General features: G+C 38.3%; 1 protein-coding gene across 3 annotated transcripts in view; it reads right to left on the bottom strand.

Moving 5' to 3' along the window:
* Nucleotides 1–24,694, bottom strand: part of alg5 (ALG5 dolichyl-phosphate beta-glucosyltransferase) — a 35,438-nt gene that overhangs the window by 1,440 nt on the left and 9,304 nt on the right. For 2 of the 3 annotated variants that reach the window (XM_048532409.2, XM_048532406.2), the window contains exons 3-9: nt 24,445–24,491; nt 20,634–20,702; nt 18,486–18,578; nt 16,252–16,365; nt 15,662–15,721; nt 14,795–14,946; nt 2,362–2,468 (exon numbers count right to left, since the gene is read on the bottom strand). In XM_048532409.2, coding sequence (XP_048388366.1) covers nt 2,362–2,468; nt 14,795–14,946; nt 15,662–15,721; nt 16,252–16,365; nt 18,486–18,578; nt 20,634–20,702; nt 24,445–24,491 — 642 coding nt within the window. The remainder of the gene's footprint in view (nt 1–2,361; nt 2,469–14,794; nt 14,947–15,661; nt 15,722–16,251; nt 16,366–18,485; nt 18,579–20,633; nt 20,703–24,444; nt 24,492–24,694) is intronic. The other variant, XM_048532407.2, reaches the window with a different exon arrangement.

Below are 24,694 nucleotides of genomic sequence, written 5' to 3' on the forward strand. Positions count from 1 at the left end.
AGCCCAACATCTGACAATGACTGCAGGACTGGGAAAGTTATATTCCTTCCACCCCCCCCCCCCCCCCCGCCCCGCGCACACACAACCAGTTTGAACACAAACGTTACTAGGCTGTGTGTGGAATGCTTCAGATGAAGGATAAACAATCAACTGTCAAAAAGCACTATAATTGGGCCTGCACGACATTTAATTTTCACATTAGATTGTCTGGTGGTCAATTAGATTAAGATCAGAAATTTGATTTTCCACTCCTGAAGCAATTCTGTCTTTGGAGATACGCTGAAGCATCAACAGTTCATTGAAACAAATATCTTCAATTTTCTGCTATTAGCCATTTTAGCCAATTGGGCATAGCTATATAAGCAGCCTCCACCTTCCATAACAAGCAAAGTTTATGGGAAAAGCTGTACTTTGAAGGCTTATGTGCGATTGAATATATGTGGTTACGTGCAGGGGAAAATACTATATCAACCTTAAGGTTCAAAATGAAATAATATCAATCTTCATCAGGGCACAAGTGAAGTACAGTAATAGAAATGGATGAATTTATCAGCAACACCTCCACTAGGTGGAGCACACCCACGGAATGCACAGGTATATTGCTGCAGTGCTACATCACTGTTAAGTGAACATGGTGCAGCCATATAAAGATGGGACCACCCATATATTTACAGGGCAGAGACAAATTCTGGCAGCCTATTAGAAATACAGGGACGTTCTGACAGAATGAGTGAGAATTGAAGATTTTACTTCTTACTGTTTACAATGGTAAAAATAACACTTCTCATTCTGCCATTTTATCATAGTGGAAGCCAGTGTGCCAGTGCACACACAAAAGGCATACTGGCACACCCAAGATTCTTATCACAGAAGACCAAAGTCACTAATTCTTGCAAGTATCAACAACTCTTGCTGGCCATCTTGAATGACTGCCTGCTCCATGAGGTGACGCTACAGTTTGTTTCCACCCTGTGAGCAGATGACTGGTCTCAACTTTAAGACAGTTGGCTGCTGCCTGATTGCTCGACGTGGCGCTGCATTGTTCTATTTCTGACTTTACATGCTCAGTGCTCCACGTAGCAGTGGCATAGTCTATCCATTCAAAAATAAAAAATTTAAGACAAGAAAGATATGCTTTTGATGGAGGAAAATAACAAACAGATTGAGCTGAACTTCAAAACTAAATGTAAAAGTGAGGGTCAGGGCACATTTGTCAGTATCTGAGAATAACAAAGTTATTAGTCTGCTTAGAATTACATTGATCATTTATCTTGGCAAGTCATTAAAAATGTTTGCACATAATAAATATGATTTTTTTTCAATTAATGGGTAGGTGGTGTGGGTTTCAACTGCATCATTATTTTCTAGAGCAAATAAAATGTAGAACCAAATTCACATATTTAAAAGGTGACTGCATTCATTCCATTGGAGGGCCATACACTTGTTCATCTCAAAAAAGATATACTGGCATTAGAGGCAGTCTACAGAAGGTTTACAAGGTTGATACCAGGTATAGAGGGATTGTTTAATGAGGAGAGATCAAGTATTTTGGGCTGTACTCAGTAAAATATACAAGAATGAGAGGCGACCTTATTGAAACATAGAAAATTCTTTTGGACTTGAAAAGGTAGATGCAGAAGGTTGTTTCTCCTGTGGAACAGTCTAGGACCAGAGGGGATTACTTCAGAATAAGGAATTGCTCATTTAAGACAGAGGTGCCTTGGGAGTCTCTTTAATACGACTTACCAAGGACATTTCATGGCCCTTTATAGCCCTAATTACTTGTTCATGTTCTTTATTGCTTCCTTTATATTTCTTAAACCTTACACATGCTTCTTTATCTTTTTGACTAAACTTTCAATATTTCGTCATCCAGGGTTCCTGCATCTTGACAGTTATCTTTCATCCTTAAGTTGAAGTCTGATCAACTGGTATTTAAAAGACTCCCACACATCAGAGGGAGATCTACCCTCAAACAGCCACCCCAATCTAGTTTCTCCAGTTTCTGCCTACTACTGTTGTAATTCATCTCCCCCAGTATGCTCCACCTGAAAAAAAATAAGCATTGCTCACTTCCAAAGCAGATTCTAAGCCGATTACTTGGCGAGGTAAGCAAATATCCTTAAGATTTTACTTCCTTTTTGACACCATTCCCAGATAAAACTGCTAATAACAGGAGCAAAAACACAACTAATTACCAAATTAGTGCATGAACGCTACACATTTAAGCAAAAATCCACAGCTGCAATCATGGCATAAGCAATGGAAATAATATATCTTAGTACTAATTACCCAGTTGCTATAAGTGATCCTACTTCCTTGCTATTAGTCTCTGCTTTTCTGGTAGTTTAAATAACTTACCCTCTATTTCTGTCCATTGCACAGCAACTTCTGCAATTGGAATCTTTAAACACTGGGCAATGTAAAGGAGCTCCACATCAAAAGCCCTAAAATGCAAAAATAAAAGCCTGTGAAAATATTTTTACATTCAGTGCTTAGGAATTTAAAAAGGACTTTCACAAAATCCGCAAAGGGAATTTTCTTTTAAAAACGAGACAAAACCACATTTCCAGTTTTTCTGCCCAATTTCTCTTTGCTACCTATCCACCATTTTATGGTGGAGGCCAAGCAAAATGTTCCCAGGTCTATCCAAACGAGTCAAGAATTGTCTTTCAGGGAAAATTAGTTAAAATATTCCAATTGTTTTCATAACTGATCTCTCCCACTGAGGAAGTAATTGCTGCTGTATTAAAATCAGACTGAGAAGACAATATTCCCACGTACTACTTCTAGCAAAGCAGCTGGTTCACAGGATTAATGAAAGAAAAATGTTACATGAAGGGAACAGCAGATTCTACAGAGAATGTGATATGTGTGGTAAGTAAGTTACTAATAGCTATGGAAGCAAATTTATACTTACATTAAAAGTTAATTACAGTTCATGTTCATTAAAAGTGTAAATGCATAAGGTTCTGTAATTTTTCTGTATTTAAAAAATACTGTTTAATTTAAGCACCAAAATTGATTGAATCTCTCTTTCTAATGTATAATTTGGAACCCAGTCTTTCATGCTGTTCCTTCTGTTCTCCAGAACACATTTGATTTGGACTGTTTGTTTTGTTGATTAGATGTTACCCATTGATAATCTACCATTCTGTTTGTCATTCATCCTTCAATTTGATATGGCCAAGCTCACATTTGGACTAGTTCAACTGGGAGCTTTCTTATCCAGGCTAGAAGGTTGTGGAATTGAGCCACTCATAGCAGTTGTGGATCCTGTTTATCAAATCACTACGCTTTATTCTGTGAATTTGAGATCACGAAGTATTGGAAACACATTTAAAAGCCACTTGTACCAACAGGATGGTGTCTGTGGTTATTCGGCAGACCCTGCAAAGCCTTCCTTAATAAGAGTGAATGGGAACTGCAGATGCTGGAGAATCCAAGATAACAAAGTGTGAAGTTTGATGAACACAACAGGCCAAGCAGCATCTCAGGGGCACAAAAGCTGACATTTTGGGCCTAGACCCTTCATCAGAGGCTCTGATGAAGGGTCTAGACCTGAAACGTCAGCTTTTGTGCCCCTGAGATGCTGCTTGGCCTGCTGTGTTCATCCAGCTTCACACTTTGTTACCTTCCTTCATAACATCTGGGGACTAGTGCCAAAATTGGGAGAAATGTCTCAACAGCCTGGCATAACCATATTCATGAGATCATACTTTACTGGCAGCATTCCAGACATCCCCAATATCATGCCTGGATGCATCCTGTTGCACAGTAGGACAGACCAAAAGGAAGTGGCAGCACAATGGTATGCAGTTGGGAGGGCGTTTCCCTGGGAGTCCTCAATATTGACTCTAGATCCCATGATGTCTCATGGCTTCAGCTTAAACATGGGGGAAGGAAACCTCCTGCTGATTACCATGTACCGTCCTCCTTCAGCTGATGAATCTATAATCCTCCTGTTGAACAACAACGTTTGGAGGAAGCACTGAGGATGGCAAGGGGACAAGATATACTCTGGGTAGGGGATTTCAATGCCCATCACCAAGAGTGGCTCAGCAGCAACACTACTAATCAAGTTGGCCAGGTCCTAAAAGACACAGCTGCTAGACTGACCCTGCAGAAGATGGTGAGGAACGAACATCAGGAAGAAACATACCTGACATCATCTTTACCAATCTGCCACTGCAGGTGCATCTGTCCATGACTGTATCAGTAAGAGTGACGGCTGCATAATCTTTGTGGTGACCAAGTCCTAACAGCACATTGTAACTTCTGTGCTAAAGGGACAGAGTTTTAATAGATCAAGCAACTCAAAGACTAGACTTCCATGAGGTGTTGGAGCAGAACTGTATTTCAGCATATTCTGCAACCTCATGGCCTGGCATATCCCCCACTCAACCATTCCATCAAGCCAGGGGATCAAACCTGGTTCAATGGAGACATGCCAGGGGCAGCACCTGGCATACCTAAAAATGAGGTGCCAACCTGGTGAAGCTACCAAACAGGACTACTTGCATGCCAATCAGCACAAGCAGCAAGTGACAAGCTAAGTGATCCCACTACCAACAGATCAAATCTAAGCTCTGCAGTCCTGCAACATCAGGTCTTGAACCGTAAATAAAAACAGAAAGAACTGTGGATGGTTGAAATCAGAAACGAAAACAGAAATTGCCAGAAAAGCTCAGAAGTTCTGACAGCATCTGTGGAGAGAAATCAGAGTTAATGCTGAGGTCTGTTCTGAGAATGAGTCTCTGGACCCGAGACATTAACTGATTTCTCTCTACAGATGCTGCCAGATCTGCTGAGCTTTTCCAGCAACTTGTTTTTGTTTTTGTCATGAATGGTATTGGGCAATTAAAAAACTTACTGGAGGAAGAGGCCCCACAAATATCCCCATCCTCAATGATGGAAGAACCCAACAAATCAGTGCAAAAGATAAGGTTGAAACATTCACACCAATCTTCAGTCAGAAGTGCCAACTGGATGATCCAACTCTGCCTCTTCCCATGGTTCATAGCATCACAGATGTTAGTCTTCAGCCATTTCATTTCACTCGACATGATATCAAGAAACAGTGGAGGCAATGAATACTGCAAAGGCTATGGGCCTTGACAATATTCTGGTAACAGTACTGAAGTTAAATGCTTCAGAACTTACTGCACCCCAAGCCAAACTGTTCCAGTACAATTACAACACTGACATCTATCCGACAATGGGGACAATTGCCTAGGTATTTCCTGTATACAAAAAGCATGGCAAATCCAACATGGCCAATTACTGCTCCATAAGTCTGGTCTCAATCATCAGTAAAGTGATGGCACCTGGTCAGCAATAACCCACTCAGTGACCCCAGTTTAAGTTTGCCTTGGCAACTCAGTTCCTACATCATTACAACCTTGGTTCAAACATGGACAAAAGAGCTGAGTTCCAGAGATGATGTAAAACTGACAGGCCTCGACATCAAGGCTGCATTCGACCAAGTGTGGTATCAAGTAACCCTAGCAAAATTGGAATCAATGGGCATCAGGGGACAAACTCTCCACTGGGTGCAGTCATACCTGGCACACAAGAAGGTGGTAGTAATTGTTGGAGGTCATCTCAGCTCCAGGAATTCTCTGCAGAAGTTCCTCAGGAAAGTGTCCTCAGCCCAATCATCTTCAGTTGCTTCAATGACATTTCCTCTATCACAAGGTCACAAGTGGGGATGTTCACTAAAGATTGCACAATGTTCAGCACTATTCACAACTCCTCTGATACCAAAGCAGTTCATGTTCAAATGCAACAAGATCTGGACAACATCCAAGCTTGGGCTGGCAAGTGCCAAGTAACATTCGTGCCATATAAATGCCAGGTATTGACCGTCACCAAGGAGAGATAAGTAACATTCGTACCACACAAAGGCCAAACAATGGCCATCCTCAATGAGAGAGACAATCTAACCACCACCCCATGACATTCAATGGTACTAACCGTCCATCCCTGAAGCCACAGGATCCTTGGGGTTACCACCGACCAGAAACTCAACTGGACCTACCACAAACATAGTTGCTTCAAGCATGGATCTGAGGCTGGGAATACTGCAGTGAGTAACTCATCTCTTGACTCCCCAAAGTCAATTAGCAATCGACAAGGCACAAGTCAGCAGTGTAATGGAATGTTTCCCACTTGCCTAGCTGAATGCAGCTTCAACAAATTCAAGAAAAGTTGACACCAATCAGGACAAAGCAGCCTACTTGAATGGCACCACATCTGCTAGCATTCACTCCCTCCACCACTTACACTCATTAGCAGCAGTGCGTACTATCTACATGATGCACAGCAGAAATTCACCAAAGATTCTTAGACAGCAACGTACAAACCCACGACAACCTCCATCTAAAAAGGTCAGGGGCAGCAAATATATGGGAACACCAACAGCAGCAAGAAGCCTTCCAAGCCAAACACCATCTTGACTTGGAAACCCATCGCCATTCCTTCATGGTCACTGGGTCAACATACTGGAATTCCCTTTCTAAGGGAAAGGTTTAAGAAGGCAGCTCACTACCACCTTCTTAAAGGGCAGCTGAGGATTGGCAATAAATGTGGGCCAGCCCACGTCCCAAGAGTGAATTTAAAAAAAAATCCCCCTCTCCCATGTCTCTTCATTTAGTATGCTATTTCTCCTTTCTGTAGCATGCATTTATCCAGCTTCCTTTGACTATATCAAAGCTAACTGCTTCAAACTATCCTCTCTATTAGTAAGTTCCACCTGAATTCCCTGCTGAAATTATCTATTTTATACTTCTGTCTCCAGTTTGGGTCATGCCTGAAAACAAACACCTTCTTGGCATCAGTATGTTAATTTGATACTCTACAAAATATTTCTGACAGAGTACAATTCAATGAAAGACATCTGCTTTCAAGAAAAACCTTGAACCAGATAAAATGAATTCTATTCTAAATATGAAGAAATTTAAAATTCTTGTCTCCAAAGCATACTTTTTTTAAAAAGTGCAAAATTTCCACTGTGCACACTAGGTCCTGGTGAGAATCTTGGAGTGTAGAAAAATGTGCCACAAAATGAAACAAAACAAAATATCTACGAAGCTACGTTTTTAAACTGTCATGCAGTGACATGAGATAATAAGTAAATAATAACAAAACATACAATTATCATTTGTCTCAAATTATGGGACTTGCATTGATGGTTGTAGGCTCCTCCCTCCACCCTTCCAAGTCCGAATTCTGAAAATGGTGATAACATTATGGCAAAGTATTAAGGGGGGAGTTATTTAATACTCAAAGTATACTTCTATAGCAGAGATTTAAAATTTGTACTTTATGCAAAATCTCATTAAAATTCCATTACTGACAATGGAAATAAAGTGACCAAGATAAGCCACAGCTTTAATCATGTCAAGACAACTCAATGGATATACTGCATTACTAGCATTGGACAACTTACTACTTTCAACCTGCTGAAATACAGGTAGGCAAAAGCAAAGTCATGCAGCATTTAAGAGATTCACTTTTCACAATTATGTTAATTCTTGAATCTAATAGTCTGAATTGGAATTGAATACAATAAGCCAGATTTTAAGGGCGGGGGATTATCATGCCATTAGTTAGACTGCCTCCTAAGCATCTGTGAGCTCACAAAACATCGTCCACAAAATTACAGAATGAGAGTTGAGAATGGGGCAATGACAGAAACCGGTCACTTAGGACCTCAATGAACAGGGCAACCAACAAGCATATCTCCATAGCCACTGACATTTAAGGTGCGGGGCGGGGGAGCATTCAGAACTGAGACACAGTTAACTAAATCTGATGAAACCAAGGTGAAATTAGGCACAAAGAAAAACTGAGAGGCAAGGAAACTAGAGTTGAAAGACAGCAAGTAAAAACAGGAATTTTTTTATGTTACAACTTTAAAATCTTCTGCAATCTCAAAAAATGATGAAATAAAACTCTCCAGTTGTAATCATTACCATTTGATTCCAGAGCGGTTGGACTAGCAGCCATTAACACTCATCATATTGTTAAAATGATGCTTATGCTTGTCATGTCAACACAATGTGGTGGAGGCAGGTACAATTACGACATTTAAAAGGCATCTGGATCAGTATATGAATAGGAAGGGTTTAGAGGGATATGGGCCAAGTACTGGCAAATGGGACTTGGTCAGATTGGGATGGCTGGTTAGCGCAGATTAGTTGGACTTAAGGGTCTGTTTCCATGCTGTCTGACTCTATGTAGCTTTTTGTAGCAAGGTTAATGGACAAAATGTGAGACATTTTTAACAGGAAGGTCAAGTACAAGCTGTGATGTTTACAAAGCTCATGGAAGAGAGATGCAACTCAAAAAGCAACTTTTGATGTTCTGCATGCATTTGCCCAATTGCTTCTCACCTGAAGTTGCTGCAGCAATCATCCAGATTGAATGGCAAGTGCCATTTGCCTTTTACCATTTTAAAAGCAAATTTTGCCCTACTCCTCTTAACTAAGTTACCATGTTGGACTATGTTTTGATTTTTCTTTGAGGCACAATTGTTTAGCCAAATTCAAGTACATTTTCCAGTAAAGAACTGTCTGGTGTGTTTTCTGTTAATAATGAAATCTAATTGCAAGTTTACATTGTTGCAAATTTCTCTACTTCTTACATGAATACATCAATTTATTCTTTATGTTTACTCACAGGATTTTTAAATTCATTCATGGGATGTGGGCATCGCTGACTGAGCAGGCATTTATTGCCATCCCTAGTTGCCGTTGAGAAGGTGCTGATGAGCTGCCTTCTTGAACTGCTGCAGGCCACTTGGTGTAGGTATACCCACAATGCAATTAGGGAGGGAGTTCCAGGATTTTGACCCAGTAACACTGAAAGAACACGGATATATTTCATTGATAGGATGGTCAGTGACTTGGGACAATAAATTGCAGGTGGTGATATTCCCATGTATCAGCTGCCCTTGTTCTTCTAAATGCTAGTCGTCACAGCTTTGGATGGTACTGTCTAAGGAGCCTCTGTCGTACATCTTGTAGATGGCAGACACACAGCATTCCTGGTGGAGCCAGTGAATGTATATGGATGTGGTGCAAACAAGGTGGTTGCTTTGTCCTGGATGGTATTAAGCTTCTTTCGTATTATTGAGTAGTATTTATCCAGGCAAGTGGCAGGATATGTGCTTCTTGGTCATCCCTTAATGCCTTTGAGAAGCTGATGCTGAACCACTGCCTTGAATAGAACCATGTGATTTCCTAGGCCATTTTGAAGGGTAGTCACAGTGAACACAGTGCTGTGGGGTTGGAAAGTGATATACAGGGTAGATAAGGGTAGCAGATTTCCTTCCCTAAAAAACATTCGTGATGCAAGTGGGTATTTATGACAATCTTGTACTTTCATCGAAACAACTGCTACTACTAGATTATTCCTGATTTTTACTTTACTTAAATTTGGTGAATTTACGTAGACCAGTTGCTGTGGTGGGATTTGAATTCCATACACATAATAGTTGAACTGATGTCAGATCATCACAGATAAATCATATCCTAGCAAGTGAGTGCTAAGTTGTGAAAAATGTTTGGTTTCATGTGTTGTTCAAGTAGCTATTACATATACCATTGTAATCTGCATAATCAGCTTCAATACAAGGGAAACTCCTCATCACTTGCTCTTGTTGTACATTCTCAGCAATGCTACACATGAAAATTGTATGTAATCCTAAACTGCAGAAATTCAACTATTCCTCAACTTCTTGGTAGCAAGGCTTTAGCATGTGATTTCAGGGAATACCATAGGATAATACATCATTGACAAAATTATCTAAGAGTATAAGAGGATTGTTATTCTTGGAAAGCTGCTGGAAGAATTTTCAAAATTTACACTGCATATCCTAAATAATCCTTTCTAGTATTCAATGTGAGAATACCAGAGCAATAATTTACTGAACTGGTGTTGTGGCCCATTTCAAAAATATTAGATTTAGAAATATGGCAAAAGAATTCCCAGTTTCCTTTTTTCCTGTCTCATACAGCAAACTCTTAAGGGAATGGACTTGCTTTTAATTTCTTTTCTGTCATTCTTTGAACACAGCTACTGGCAGCAAGGTTTATTTTTATAATTCATAGAATCATACACTACAGATGAGGCCTTTTTGCTCATAGAGTCAAGACCTACAAAAATATTCTAAATCTACTAGTCCCTCTCTCCAGCATTTGGCCCATAGCCTGAATGTTATTATGGTTCAAGTGCTTATCCATGTATCCTTTCAAGGTTGAGGTGTCCTGGCTCAACACCCTCAGGGAGTACATTCTATATTCCCACCACCTTCTGGGTGAAAACGTTGTTCTCAAATTTCTCAGTCTCTTGCCTTTCACCTTTAAAAAAATACCCTTTTGTTATTGACCCTTCAACTGAGGGAAATAGCTGCTTTTATCTGAGGTGTCCTTGCCCATCATCATCATCATCTTATACAGACAAACCAGGCACCCCCATACCAGCCTTCTCCACTCAAAAGAAAACAACCTCAGCTTATCCAGCCTCTATTCATATCGAGACTGCTCCAACTCAGGAAACATTTGCTCTGCACTCCTTCTGGCGCAGCCACATACTTCTTACAGTGCAGTGATCAGAAATGCACATAATACTCCAGCTGTGCCTAACCAAAGTTTAATACATAACCTTCTTGCTGTTATATGATATGCCACAAGTGCCTACTTAACTACCCTATTAACCATGGCTGCTGCCTCGAGGGGTGTGAACAAATATACAATGCTCCAGAGGTGGCTTCACCAGAGCTCTATATACCTGCAGTAAGAAGACACTACCTCATAATTTAAGAGATAGTAGGAACTGTAGATGCTGGAGAATCCAAGATAACAAGGTGTACAGCTGGATGAACACAGCAGGCCAAACAGCATCATAGGAGCAGGAGACCTGACGTTTTGGGCCTAGACCCTCCTGAAGAAGGGTCTAGGCCCAAAACGTCAGCTCTCCTGCTCCAATGATGCTGCTTGGCCTGCTGTGTTCATCCAGCCCTATGTCTTGCTACCTCTTAATTTAAGTTCTTTTGCAATGAAGGACAACGTACCATTGGTCTTTCTAATTGCTTGCTGGATCTGCCTATCTACTTTCATTGATGGCTGCTCAAAAGACATCTGGAACCCTTTACAAATCCACTTATTCAAATATAATCATTTAAATACTCTGTCTTTATTTTTTATACTAAAATGTATAACTTCACTTCTAATGTTGTACTACATCTGCCATCACTCAGCTTAGTTAAATCCCTCTGAAGCCTCCTTAACTCCTCCTCAGAACTCTCAATCCCACCCAGTTTTACATCATCAGCAAAGTTGGAAATATTACATTTGGCTCCCTTATCCATTTATAGTGATGTATTATGTTAGAAAATGACCTATTATTTTCCCCATTGTGTTTCCCGTGTGTCAACTAATTCTCAACCCATGCTAATGTATTACTCTCTATCCCATGTGTTTTAACTTTGCTCAATAACACCTTCCAAGAGATCTCAAAGTCTTTAGACAAGTCAAATACATCGTACCCACTGGTTTTCCCGATGTTCAAAATGCAGTAAGACTTGGACAACATCCAGGCTTGGGCTGAAAAGTGGCAAATAAATACTACAAATAAAGCCAAGTCTAGTACAAATACTAGACAATGATCACTGCCAGTAAAAGATACAATCTAAATATTGTTTTTTGACTGTGAATTCCCCACTGTCAACATCTTGGAGGTTATCACTGACCAGAGCCTGAAGTGGACTTTTCATATAAATACAGTGCTACAAGAGGAGATCAGCAACTAGGACTCCTGCAGTGAGTAACTCACAGCCTGTCCACAATCTATAATGCACAAGTCAGGATTGTGAAGGAATACTCCCCAATTGATTGGAATCACATCAACAAACATTCCTCTGCCACCAAGCTCTGTATGAGCTGCGTGTACCACCTATAAGAAGCACTGTACAAACTGGCCAAATCTGAAACAGCACTTTCCCAACCCGTGACTTGTTCTATTGAGGACAACAAGGAAAGCAGATACATGGGAACACAACATCTCAACTTGGAAACATATTACCTTCAGGTGTTTTTGGGTCAAAATCCCAGAATTTCCTCCTTAACGGCATTGTGGATATACTTACAGCACATGGACAGCAGCAGTTCCAGGTGGCTGCTCACCACTGTCACCTACCTGGGCAGCAATGCCCACTGCCAATAAGTGAACAAAAAATATATAAAGCTAAGCGTGGCTCAAAAGATATTGAAACTGGCACGTATCAAGTCAGTTACTGTAGTATTCTGGTGAGCTGAGACTCCAAATTTACTAATATCCCAGAATTAGATCAAAAAATGGGAACGTATACTCATCATTCTCTCACATGCATTTTTTTTTTATTTGCCATGGCAACTAAGTGGATTAAGTGTGGATGATTTTTCTCCCTCTTTAGTCCAAGGGAACAGAAGATAATATTTTTAAAAGCAACAGAATAATACAATAAGAGCTGTACAATTAAGACAATGGAATGAAAATGACAAGTGTTTACCAAAGGCAGCAGGCAGGTTCCATTAATTGAGCTCAGATTGTTATTCATGAGTTAGCCTAGTCTCACTACGATAATTGAAATATCCTTCCTTTCTGCTTCCTCAATGTCTGATAACCTAGTTATCATGTACCCATTTTCAATGTACTGTATAATACTAGCAGTCTCGTCATGATTTCCAAACGTTGCTCAGTAATTCCTAATTTTTGTGACCCTTTCATTCTGAATACTCTGGGTATTCCTTGAATGAATCTGGGTTTGCAATAAGCTTGTATACTGCTAAACAGGTTATATTTATCATCTGGTGTGGATTGTTAATCTTGCATCTTTAGTACAGTTTAAGATAACAATGGAGTGCATATCATATACTTCTTCTATGTGATATTATGACATTTATACGGCTGCCATACATACCGGAAAAGGCTAGACAAATGAATATCAACTCATCCATCATCAGCACAGCTAACTGCTCTCAAATATGAGTTCATCTGCTATGGTGGACAAACAATTGATCCTGTTTATAAAATAAATGCACAGAATTTACCACACTTGAGATAGCTTAGTTTCTTGCCAATTTACTGCATTTCCTACATTTATGAAAATGCTTGAAACAGAAAACACAAATACCAAATTCTTGATAGACATTTCTAACAAGATTCCACAATAATTTAACGTTATTGCAAAATGCTTCACTATGAAGTTGTGCACTCGCAAAATTAAACCTTCCAGCACCAACCATATAGAATGAATGCTCATAAGCCAACGTTCTAGCCTTTTCATTTTTCTGCAAAGTACACAACAGTAGAAAGTACTCTATTGTCAAAATTAAACAACAGCAATACTCGGTACTGAAGGATACAGGAAGAGAAAAGGGTACATTAAAGATAATCACTTTCACAGAATGACTTGTTTCTCAGTCTCTCTCGCTCTCTCTCTCACTAATGTAGCCTGTGATTATACAACAGTAGTGCCAAAAAAAAGGGATAAGCCAACTATAACAGGATGACCTAGCTGAAGGAACAGTGTACCAAGAGAAATCCACTTAGAAACTATGTCAGAGAGTGATCAGCACAGATATTATGACAGCAAATCACTTCATTTCGAATATTTATGGACAAAATTTTTCCAATAGTGTGAATTACTTGGAATATAGCTTAAAAAGGGAAGATTTTCATGAAGATAGTCAAGATAAAAAGACAATTCCTCAATTCACCTGACAATACTGCTTGAGTTACCTAAGAGAATAACTGTCACTCGAGATGTCCACTATTCTCAGGAATGACTAGTCACTGAACCTGTATCTAACAGATGGCATGGAGAATTTTGACTCCATACTTAGAAAGATTAGGATGCTGAACCATTCTAATTTTAAAAACTACAGAGGATGTCTAGTCTGAGTATCAAATAAAGTTTGTTTACCTCAACTATAACAGCCTAAAGTGCATCATGCTGGATACTGGCAGCAAATTAGGATACTTCTAGATGTCAACAGTTGAATCCATTCCAAAAGATTCACAGGGTTGAAGGTAGACCCATTTCACCTTAGATTGGCCCACCACAAAATATCTACTCAGAAGCACTGGATTTTGCAATCATGATATTTCTATTCTAGACTTAAATTATTCACTTAAGAATCCTTTTTTTTCCCCTCATAAACAGAGCCGATTTAATATCAGAGATAGCAGGATCTGCCAATGTTGGAGAATCTGAGATAACACGGTGTGAAGCTGGATGAACGCAGCGGGCCAAACAATTTAATATCATATTTTTGCTGCTTTCCTGTTGCTTTGGTAAGAAGCCCTTTAATTAAAAAGTATTTGAAGGCATCTTTAACGCAGATATTTTCCACTTCTTAGAAGTTACTTGGAAGCGATTGATATGCCAAGGTTGTTAGCATTTTTATTCAGGTAAATTTATGAAGTGTTGTAAAAAGTGCCCAAAAATACTTCAGGAGTAAATTAAGTGGGGAAAAAAACTAAGCTGTGTTTAAGTGTGTGTCAGTAATAATCAAATCACATTATATTCTGCACTTTCTTTTTCTAAATAGTCAACAGATTAAAGTCATTCTTTTGCAAGAAAGAAAGAATATCTAGCAATAAAGGGAAAGTGGAATAGAACATTTTGATGGTAATTTGAATGTGATCCAAAAACTTAATTCAAAGTAATTTCAACATGCAAAAAGTAATCGTAGTCTTGTTTTCAAATCTTAGTATAAATTCATTAAGACACTAAAATAAAACATACCAGCGATCCACATGCAATGTTGAGAATGTTCTTTGAGCTGCTTCTCGAGTCAAAAGCTTAAAGCCACACTGTGTATCCCTTATTCCTCTTACACACAGAAACCACACCAAGAAGTGGAAACCATACATGAGTAGTGTCCGAAAATAGGAACGCTGGAATAGAAAAATTATATTTACAGTAGCTGGTTCTGAAATATTTAAACTGTCAAAAATTGCAAATTTCCTTAGAAACATTAAAGCTGAAATTGCCAGAAGCTCATCTAGCCAATAGGTATGGAGAACTCCCAAGTATCAATCCATATGTACATTTATTTGACTCAGATCCAGAGTTTGAACGTCATCTACCTAAAAGGCATATTGCAACCACATCATTTACAAATTCCCTGGGCAACCATCTTCCAGAAAGAATGTTATCAAAATGGTTCTTTTGTTCCAATGTTTAATGACACCCACGTTGACACATCATCCATGGCTAGCAAGAATACCTTGACCATTACAGTCTTTTGATGGTATCAAAATGAAAGAGATGCACATCCCACTTGAGCTTCATATCATCTATCAACAATTGACACATTTAAAACAAGCCAAAAACTTTCAACAGTTTGTTTTTGCATAATTTCAATGGAAATTCAAAAATAATTCAAATTTAATAACTTTGAATTGAAAGAAGAAACTCTCCAATTTTCAAGAGTTTTTAAAAAGTGAGACATGGCTTTGCTATAGTTTAGATTCCAAAAATTAACTCTACTATATAAAGTGAAATACTGAAACTCAAATTTATTCTTGAAATTCAGTGATGAGAATTGTAGTAATCAATGTGTTTTCATTCACCTAGAGCATAAGTCCACAAATATTCAGCTGCACTTACTTTGGCTATTGTTGCCTTTTCCAAATGAGCACGAGATCCACACGAGATAGCCATGTTATCCTAAGGAGAGATCAAAGTAAATTTAATTAGCGAGTTTCCCAGAAGAGGATTTAAATTGCTGCTATCAAGCCATATTAGTGTCAAAAGTAGCGTCATAATCAAAGTCATGAATTTCCCTGCAATCATGCAGAAGATTAAATTATCTAAAATAGATGAAGTAGTACATAATTTGCAGAAATCAGTAATGGTAGCAGCAACTCACAAAGTTAAATGGCTGCATAACTGTTTTAGAAACATATTTTCCTTGAAATGCTATCATATATGTGTAAAGGTGTAGCATTCAGAATTTAAGACAACAGGTACAAAGGGAGGTTTGGAAGACAATGAGTGCAATGCCAGTATGCTTTACAGTTAAGATGTTAAACAAAACAATCAATTGTAATGCAACTTAAATACACATTTGCAAGGAAAATGTAAATAATATCCAAATAACGTTTCTAACATTTGGCTTTTTAATTACTATAATGTGGTCTGCTACAAGTGACATCTTCTGTTCCGTAGGACATTTAAGTACTTGTCACAATACTCACAGGCCCTGACTGGAGATCTTTCAAACCAGCTTCTACTTTTTCAATATCAGCAAACTTTGTAGCTCCATCAGCATCAGCCATTAGGATATATCTTCCTCGGCAACTTAACACACCCTGAACAGAATTAAACTGTATTTTGATTTCTACTATATTATTGCTTCATGAAATGATAAAACTGTAAACTCCAGAGCTGTAAAGAATGTTATAGAGAACCTTTTGTGGTGGGGTCAGCCTTTGATAAGTCTGTAGATTCTTTGTAATCATGGTCAATTTTAACATTTTGTAATTACAATACTAAGATACCAAAAGCCTGATTTTTGTTGACAATCTTCGTAAAATCCATACTGAATACCTTCACTATAACAGTATTTTTTTTTGTGATTTCCATTGTATACTATCAAGAAAAAGAACAGGAAAATGTTCTTCAAATATTACATGATTTTAATTTCAGATTTCAAAACAGTGGCAGATAGCTGTGAATGTTGCAACATGCTGGTACATTGTACACAGCAAACTTTATGAACAAGAGATAATGGGAACTGCAGATGCTGGAGAATCCAAGATAATAAAAAGTATGAAGCTGGATGAACACAGCAGGCCAAGCAGCAACGTCAGCTTTTGTGCTCCCGAGATGCTGCTTGGCCTGCTGTGTTCATCCAGCTTCACACTTTGTTATTTTAAACTTTATGAACAAGTTTGGCATTAATAAGGTGATTCACACTTCCTTGAATATAGAAGATTGGGGGCATTTAACTGAGGTATTTAAGAAGATTTAAGGTTTTGAAAGAATAAATAGAAAGAAACAATCTTGTCTGGTTGGGAAGTTCAGAAAAAGAGCCTTTGGCCTTAAAATTAAAGCTTGACCTGTCAGGTATTATGGCTTTACCAGATATATTTTGTCCTGCCTTTTTTTCAATGAATAAAAGAGGTGCTGAGCAGTACGGTCCAAAGCCAATAAAGGAAACAGCTTGAGAGGCTTTGAGGTTTTTTTTTAAAATAGTTGGAACAATAAAAGCAGCCTAAATGGGTGGGGTCAAGCTTCCAGAGAACCAGGATTTGTTAGTTTATTTTAGCCTTCAGTTGCAGTTGCTGGAGGTGGAAGCTCTTAATCCTCTCTCAGTTACAGCTAAAACCTGGGATTCTATTTCTGCTGCAAGAATTGGGTGTGAGACAATCTATTTTACTGAATTTTGCCTTTGCCAAGGGTGTTTATGGGATGTTACTATATTGGAACAGTTACTTAGTAGTATACTTGATTTTTGATAGAGTTACAGTTAAGTCAATTTTTATTTTTATATTGTCCGTATTTGGACTTCAGTGTACAAAATAAAGTGTGTTTTGCTTATTGCCGAGTAACTTGGTCAAATGAATTGCATCGGGAATGCAATGCCTTAAATTTACCTATAAAATAAGAAAATGTTAGGGTCTAGATTATCATCTTAATTTGTTTTTTGCAGAGGGGGTGGGTGATTTGGTCTGATCTACAACAGATGGAGATCATGTCAGAAAACACACAAAGAAAAATAGAAACTTAAAATTATCCCTTGTCAAAATCTGTTATTACTAGGATTCAACTGAATATTAAAAATATAGATTGATAGATTTTTGTTAGGTCAAGATATTAAGGGATGTGGAGTCAAGGTGGGTAAATGGAGTTAACGTACAGATCAGCTATGATCTAACTGTATATGAGAACAGAGTAAAGAGACTAAATGCTTCTATTTGGTTTTATGCTTCTGTCCAAGTTGTAATAATCGAAACAAAATTAGAAAGCAGAAGTTAAACGTAGCTGCACAGGAAAAGACCCATTTTGTCTTGAGATTTAACTGAGTTCCACTGTTTTCACTGCATTAAACATGTACAACTAGAACTACGAATTGCAGTGTACAATTAGAAGTCATGCAGAAGTCTCAAAAGTACAGACTTAAAAGATTGCTTGGCATGATTTTGAACATGAGCTGGGAGTGATCTCTAGTGTGTTGGCCAGTATTTCTACATCAAATCACCACGACAAAAGTAAAAGTCTACCTGCTTATTGGAACACTTGGGTGTTTGTGAGAATTTGCTGTGTGCATATTAATTGCCAAATTTCTTATGTTGCAATTGTGACTACAATTCAAAATTAATTTGTTGCAAAGTATTCAGATGTCCAGTGGTTGTGAAAAAAGCCTTTTTTCTATTTAAATTTTGGTCATCGAAAAGTCTGGTTAAATAATTTTTTGCCTAAAACTTACCATTTTAACAGCACCACCTTTCCCACGATTTTTTAATAATGTTAATACGCGGACCTTATCAGATCCATACTCCTTGGAATAATTCAGCGCAACCTAAGTAAATAGATTTGGACATTATATGTTAGAAAAAATTAATATAAAATTCAGAAAAAATGCAATTTCAATAGTTTAGCTACATGGTAAATACAACTTTACATACAACTTCAATAAAAATCTTCATTGCAAATGATTTAGACTTGCCCACAGAAACCAAAGTCACCATGATGAACAACAATTCTTAATTTCACAACAGATTTAACTTGATTGACAAAGCATTTAAATTGAAATCCAACCCTAAGCAATGCAAATTCATTATTAATGATTTTATATAAAGGACCAGTTATAATGATTTATTTCATAGAGCTGCTATGTTTGAGTTCTGGGGTCTAATTATAGAAGTTTCATTTCTCAGTTTTAGTAATTAAACTCTAAAGTAAAAGACAGTGTCATGTATCAAGGATTGTCTTGTTTTCAACTCATCAGATTATGCACATGAACAACTGCTATAGTCAGCAATGGTTAATCACACATTATTCTCCCTTTCAAAAAGGGAGCTTTTTTTTCCCTAAAGATAAAAGAGCATGAGTTACCATTCAGACCGTTGAGCCTGTTCCACCATTGAATAAAGTCATGGCTGATGTCATTGTAATTGCAAATCCACCTGCCCATCTACCCCCTATAACTTTCACAATCTTCCTAATTACAAATAAATTAAATCTGCTGTAAAAAAAATTCAAAACAGTTCCTTCCTAAAAAGATGGTACAGACTCATGACCTCCACAGAAAAAAAAATCACCCCATTATGTTTCAAATTGACAAGCCATGAATTTTAAAGTGACCCCCAATTCTAGATTGTCCCATAAAAGGAAACAGCCTCTTCACATCTACCTGTCAAGACTCCCTTATATTCAGGTCACATCTTGCACTTCTAACCTCCAGAGTACAAACATAGTCTGAACAATCTTTTCTCATTAGAGGACCCATTCATTCCAGGTTTTAGTTTGGTAAAGCTTCCTTAGATTGTTTCCAATGTAAAACATAAACAAAGTTGACAAAGTTGTAAAATATTTCTCATTTAAAAATGTATTTCACCATTGACAGAGATTAATAAAAAGGGAGATGAGTAAAGGAATGTCCTCTTTGTGACATGTGATTTTAAGTCTGTCTGTTTCTAATTTTTCTCATTTGGCACTTGCCTAAGAGCTGTTCATCTTCTAGCTTCGATTAAAGATGATTAATTTGAAAAGTTTACTTTGCTTCTCTCCCTGCTCTGTTGTGAAATTTTTTACACTCTCCTTTTATTTTAGTTTAAGTACAAACTAGTTTAGAGTAATTAAAGGCATTGGCATGCTCTTGTGGCACAGAGGTATTCCACCAGAAAGTACAGGGTCAAGTTCCAGTTGTCCTGGAGATGTGTTATTAAAATGTCCAAATTGTTTGACTAAAACATTTATTGCGATTTAGGATTGTCAGCAGGTGTTCCAGTAAATCTCCCATATACAATTTTACATCGGAAGCGTGGATCATCATCTTTTTAAATTCTTTCATTTACTTACTCCATCAAAATATTTAAAAGTACAAACAGCCATTTAATTGCAGATCACCACAAACAAACGAAACAACCCATATTGGCACTGCAGTCACTACAAGCAGTTGCATCAGTAAAATTTAACACATTCATATTATTTTCCAATTATAAATAAATGCTTTAATTTCAGTGAAGTTAAACTTTTGGCTGATCACACAACCCATTCAAAAAATCTATTATGAGCTAAACATCAAATCTAGAAGGGTTTATCTAACTTTTGTTTTAAAAATATTGCCTTATATTATTGCTGGTATTTAATAGGAAAAATAATTTTACACATGGTTTCTTTCTGGCACTGATTTATAAACGAGGATCTGTAAGAAGAAATGAATTTATAGCACAATCAAAAGCCAGAACAGAATAGGTCAATTTCAAAATTATTTCCACTAGTCTGCAAAGATTTTGTTTTAAATAAATAGACAGAACAGAAATAAACTTAAAACATTTAGTATAAACCTTAAGCACATTACAGCAGAAACTGTTAGAAGCACTTCTGTGGATTTGCTTTTGGTATTTCTTACCTTTGTTGTTTCATCTTTACTGCCATCATCTACAACAATTACTTCATAGGAAAAGGAGGAGTTTTTCTTCTAAAAACAAAGTTTTCAATTATCTCTTAGTATCTTTAAGATTGCAAAATGGCACACAATCTGGTACATTTATATTGTATATAAAGGAATTGAGGATGTATTTAAAAACTATAGTTAACGTACATGGTTTAACTCTTAAATGCTTATGAGTTAGTCACCTGGTTCAGGTGTAATGTATAATAAGTGCTGAAAGAAACCAAAGCAGAAATAGCATCAGCATTGGTCAAAATGTTTATGAGCTCATTGGATATGGAAGTACCATCCTGATGGGTGCTAAGTTTATATCACAATCTGAAGAAAAGAGAGTATTAAACTAAGAAATTATAGGTGAACCAGCCAAACATTGGTGTGACATGTTATCAGAAAGCATAATCTGGGACAAAATATAGTTTTATTTGGAAAGACTTGGATCAGTGTCAGCATAGATTTATTAAAGATTTGATTAACTTGATTGAGTTATTTTAAAGGATACCATTTTACCAACTGAGGTAGTGCTGCAACTTTTTTTATATTTGTTCATAGCTTCAATGGCAATGCCACCATTTGTTGCTCATAATGAACTTTAGCTCTGAGAAAATGGTAGTCGACTACCTTCTTGCACCATTGTAATCAATGCTTCCTCTTAACTGTGTAGTCGTGCAGCTGCTGGGATGCTCTGTGAACATCAGTGTGGCGAACAGTGGCTGCCTCACATGGACCTCCAAAGTCCATGCAGCAGCAAGAAGAATTACAGGGAATGTTAACTGTGGTGTATGAATACACACACACTTCTGTGAGGGAGTGCGTGCCAGGATTTTGACCTAACAATAATAAAAGAATGACAAAGTGTGGAGCTGGATGAACACAGCAGACCAAGCAGTATCTTAGGAGCACAAAAGCTGACATTTCGGGCCTAGTCTCCAGCATCTGCGGTTCCCATAAATTAACTCTGCTGTAAAAAAAAATTCAAAACAGTTCCTTCCTAAAAAAGATGGTGGAAGTGAGTTTTAGCTCTGAATAAAAGAATAATGACAGGTTTCTCAGTCATGTTGATGTGCATCTTGGAGGGGAACTTGGTGCTTCATTGAATCTGCTTCTTTTGTTTTCCTAGGTGTACAGATCATGATTCTTGAAGGCGTTTAAGAGTTTTGGCAACTTGTCACAGAATATCTTGCTTATGGTACATACTGTTGCTACTATGCACTGGTGGTAAAGAGAATGATTGTTTAAGAAGGTGGATATGGTGAAATTCAGGCACACTCATCTAACCAAGTATTCCATTACACTTCTGACAAGCCTTGTAGGCGGCAGACAGGTTTTGTGGACGCAGCAGAATTCCCAGCCTCTGACCTGCTCACTTCGCCGCAGTAAGGTTCTTCTATATTTATGTGGCTAGTTCAGTTAAATTTCAAACCAGCAGCAACTCCCAAGATGTTGATGGTGAGGATTTATCACAGGAATTGTCAAAGGAAAATGGTTAGACTCTAGCGTGTTGGACACTATCATTTCCTGGGACTTGAGTGGCATGAATTTTACTTGCCATTTATCAGACAAGGTTTGAGCAGGGAGGTACTACTGAGGTTGTAGAAGGCTCTGTTTAAGCTGTGTTTGGAATATTGTGAACCGTTCTGGGCCATGTATCTAAGGAAGGATACGCTGGCTTTGGAGGGTGGGTCCAGAGGAAGCTTATAAGAATGATCCCAGGGGAGGGAGGATGTCAGCATTTACACGGGCATTCCGACAGGGGAGGGGTGGCAGGTTGGGAGGGCACTTGCCACTTCTTACAATGTATTGAAGTTGCTCAATGCAGTTTAGAAGGATGATGTGGGGAGAGAGGGGTGGTGGATCTCAGTGAAACTTACAGAATATGGACAGGCCTGGATACAAGGGGCATCAATAAAATGCTTCCACTAGCAAGAAAGACCAGGTGTCAAGGACACAGCCTCGGAGTGAATGGACAACCTTTAGAACTGAAATGAGGAGGAATTTTTTCAGCCACGAGTGGTGAATCTATGGAACTCATCGCCACAGAATTCTGTGAAAGCCAAAAGGTTAAAATAAAACAAAGAAATGTGGATGCTGGAAATCTGAAACAAAAACAGAAATTGCTGGTAAAATTCAGCAGGTGTGGCAGCATCTGTGGAGAGAAAGCAGAGTTAACATTTTGGGTCCAGTGATCCTTCTTACCGAACTGATGGTAACCAGGAAAATGTAGTCTATGTTGAAGACTTTGGGGGGGTGGTGGAGGTGCAGAGAGCGAGTATGTGATAGGTGGAGATGGAGCCCAGGAGGGAGAGAAAGACAGTTCACACAGATAAAGGGATGGATAATGAAAAGCCAGAGAAAGAGAAAAGCTGGTAGTAGGAATCCCTAGTAGGTGAAAATGGGTTGGCAAGGCCTAAAGCATCCCATGTGATGACAGGGTCTGGGGTGTAGGGGTAGGTAATGGATGGTGGTGCTCAGGCCCTAGAATTAATGAACTCAACATTGAGTCCTCAAAGCTACAGGGTCCCAAAGTGGAAAACAGACGCTGTTCTTCCAGTTTGCACTCGGCCTCACCAGAGCGCTGCAGCAGGCCTGAGACAGAAACATTGGCCAGGAAAGCCAGTGGTGTGTCAAGTCATGGGCAACTGGAAGTTTGGGGTCATTTGTGGACTGAATATAGCTGCCCTACAAAGCAGTTGCCCCATCTGTATTTCATCTCCCCATAGTAAAGGAAACTGCATTGTGAGCAGCAAATACAGTACATTTGACTGGGTGAAGTACAGGTAAATCACTGCTTCTTCTGGGAGATTTCTGGAGCCTTGAATAGGAGGAGACTGAAAGAAAACTGGCAGGTGTTATACCTTTTGTAGCTACATGGGAAGTGAAGGACGAGGGTGCCCCGGAGGGAATGGTCCCTACAAAATGCTAACAAGGGAGGGGACGCAATTGTTTAGGTTTACCCATTGATTCTGCACCAAGGAACCCTACCTTGATTCTATTTTCTTTGCCTCAGGTCTCTCTGTGCTACACACTTTTGGAGTCTCTCTCTCTCTCTCTCTCTCCCCCCCCCCCCCATTTAAATAATAGTCTGCCTCACACCTTTCTGCATTGAACTCTATCTCCCATGTTTTTGCCCATTCACTCAACCTATTCAAATTGTCTTCATCATCACGTCCTTCCACTTATTTATGTCTCATCAGCACTTTGTTTCCTCCTGAATCATTAGTATAGATAGTAAGTAGCTGAGACACCAGGGCTGATCCTTGTTGCACTCCATTAGTCGTGCCTTTGCGATATGAAAAGACCCATCAATCCTGGCTGTCTTGTGTGTTATCCAATCCTGAATCGATGATAATATATTAGTCTCCATACCGTGAACTCTTGTCTTGAGAACAGTAATATTTTACATTTAAGCAGCTAAAGTTTTTACTGAAACTTTTGCTAGGATATGCCCACAAAAAAGCTTGCAAATGTGTTCGTCCAAAGCACGATGCAAAACATTCATAAAGTAATGCAAAATCTTTTCCGGTGGTCAAAGAAGGGATTTCAAGATAAAATTTCAAAACACACTTTCCAGAGCAAAGCACAAAGTTTTGCACAGAATTCTCATCAATTATTGTTTAAAAGTGATATATTTTCCCAAAGTAAAAAGTAACATTTAACACATTCTACTATTCCTATGAGACAACAAAATTAAGAAAGACAGTGTGCTTTCATATTGCACAGTCATTCAAATCCACAAATTACAGTTGGCCTGAGAGAATAAAATTATCAATACCTGTCTTTGTTCTAAATATTCTAACGTCTCATCCATCATCAGAGGTACTGAAATTAGATAAAACAAAAGTGAGGAGATTAGCAATATTTAGACTGTGACCAAGGCCTCTAATATGATTTCAATGTGTGAAAGATCGTGGAACAAGATACTTTAGCTTAAATTATATTGATTACATGGTAACCAAATAATGGCATCTTTGCAATGGAAACTATCAATGTAGTTTCCTAGTGAATTCAAATATTGTAAAAGT

The sequence above is a fragment of the Stegostoma tigrinum genome, chromosome 6, assembly GCF_030684315.1.
Source record: "Stegostoma tigrinum isolate sSteTig4 chromosome 6, sSteTig4.hap1, whole genome shotgun sequence".
In the NCBI taxonomy this organism is placed as follows: Eukaryota; Metazoa; Chordata; class Chondrichthyes; order Orectolobiformes; family Stegostomatidae; genus Stegostoma; species Stegostoma tigrinum.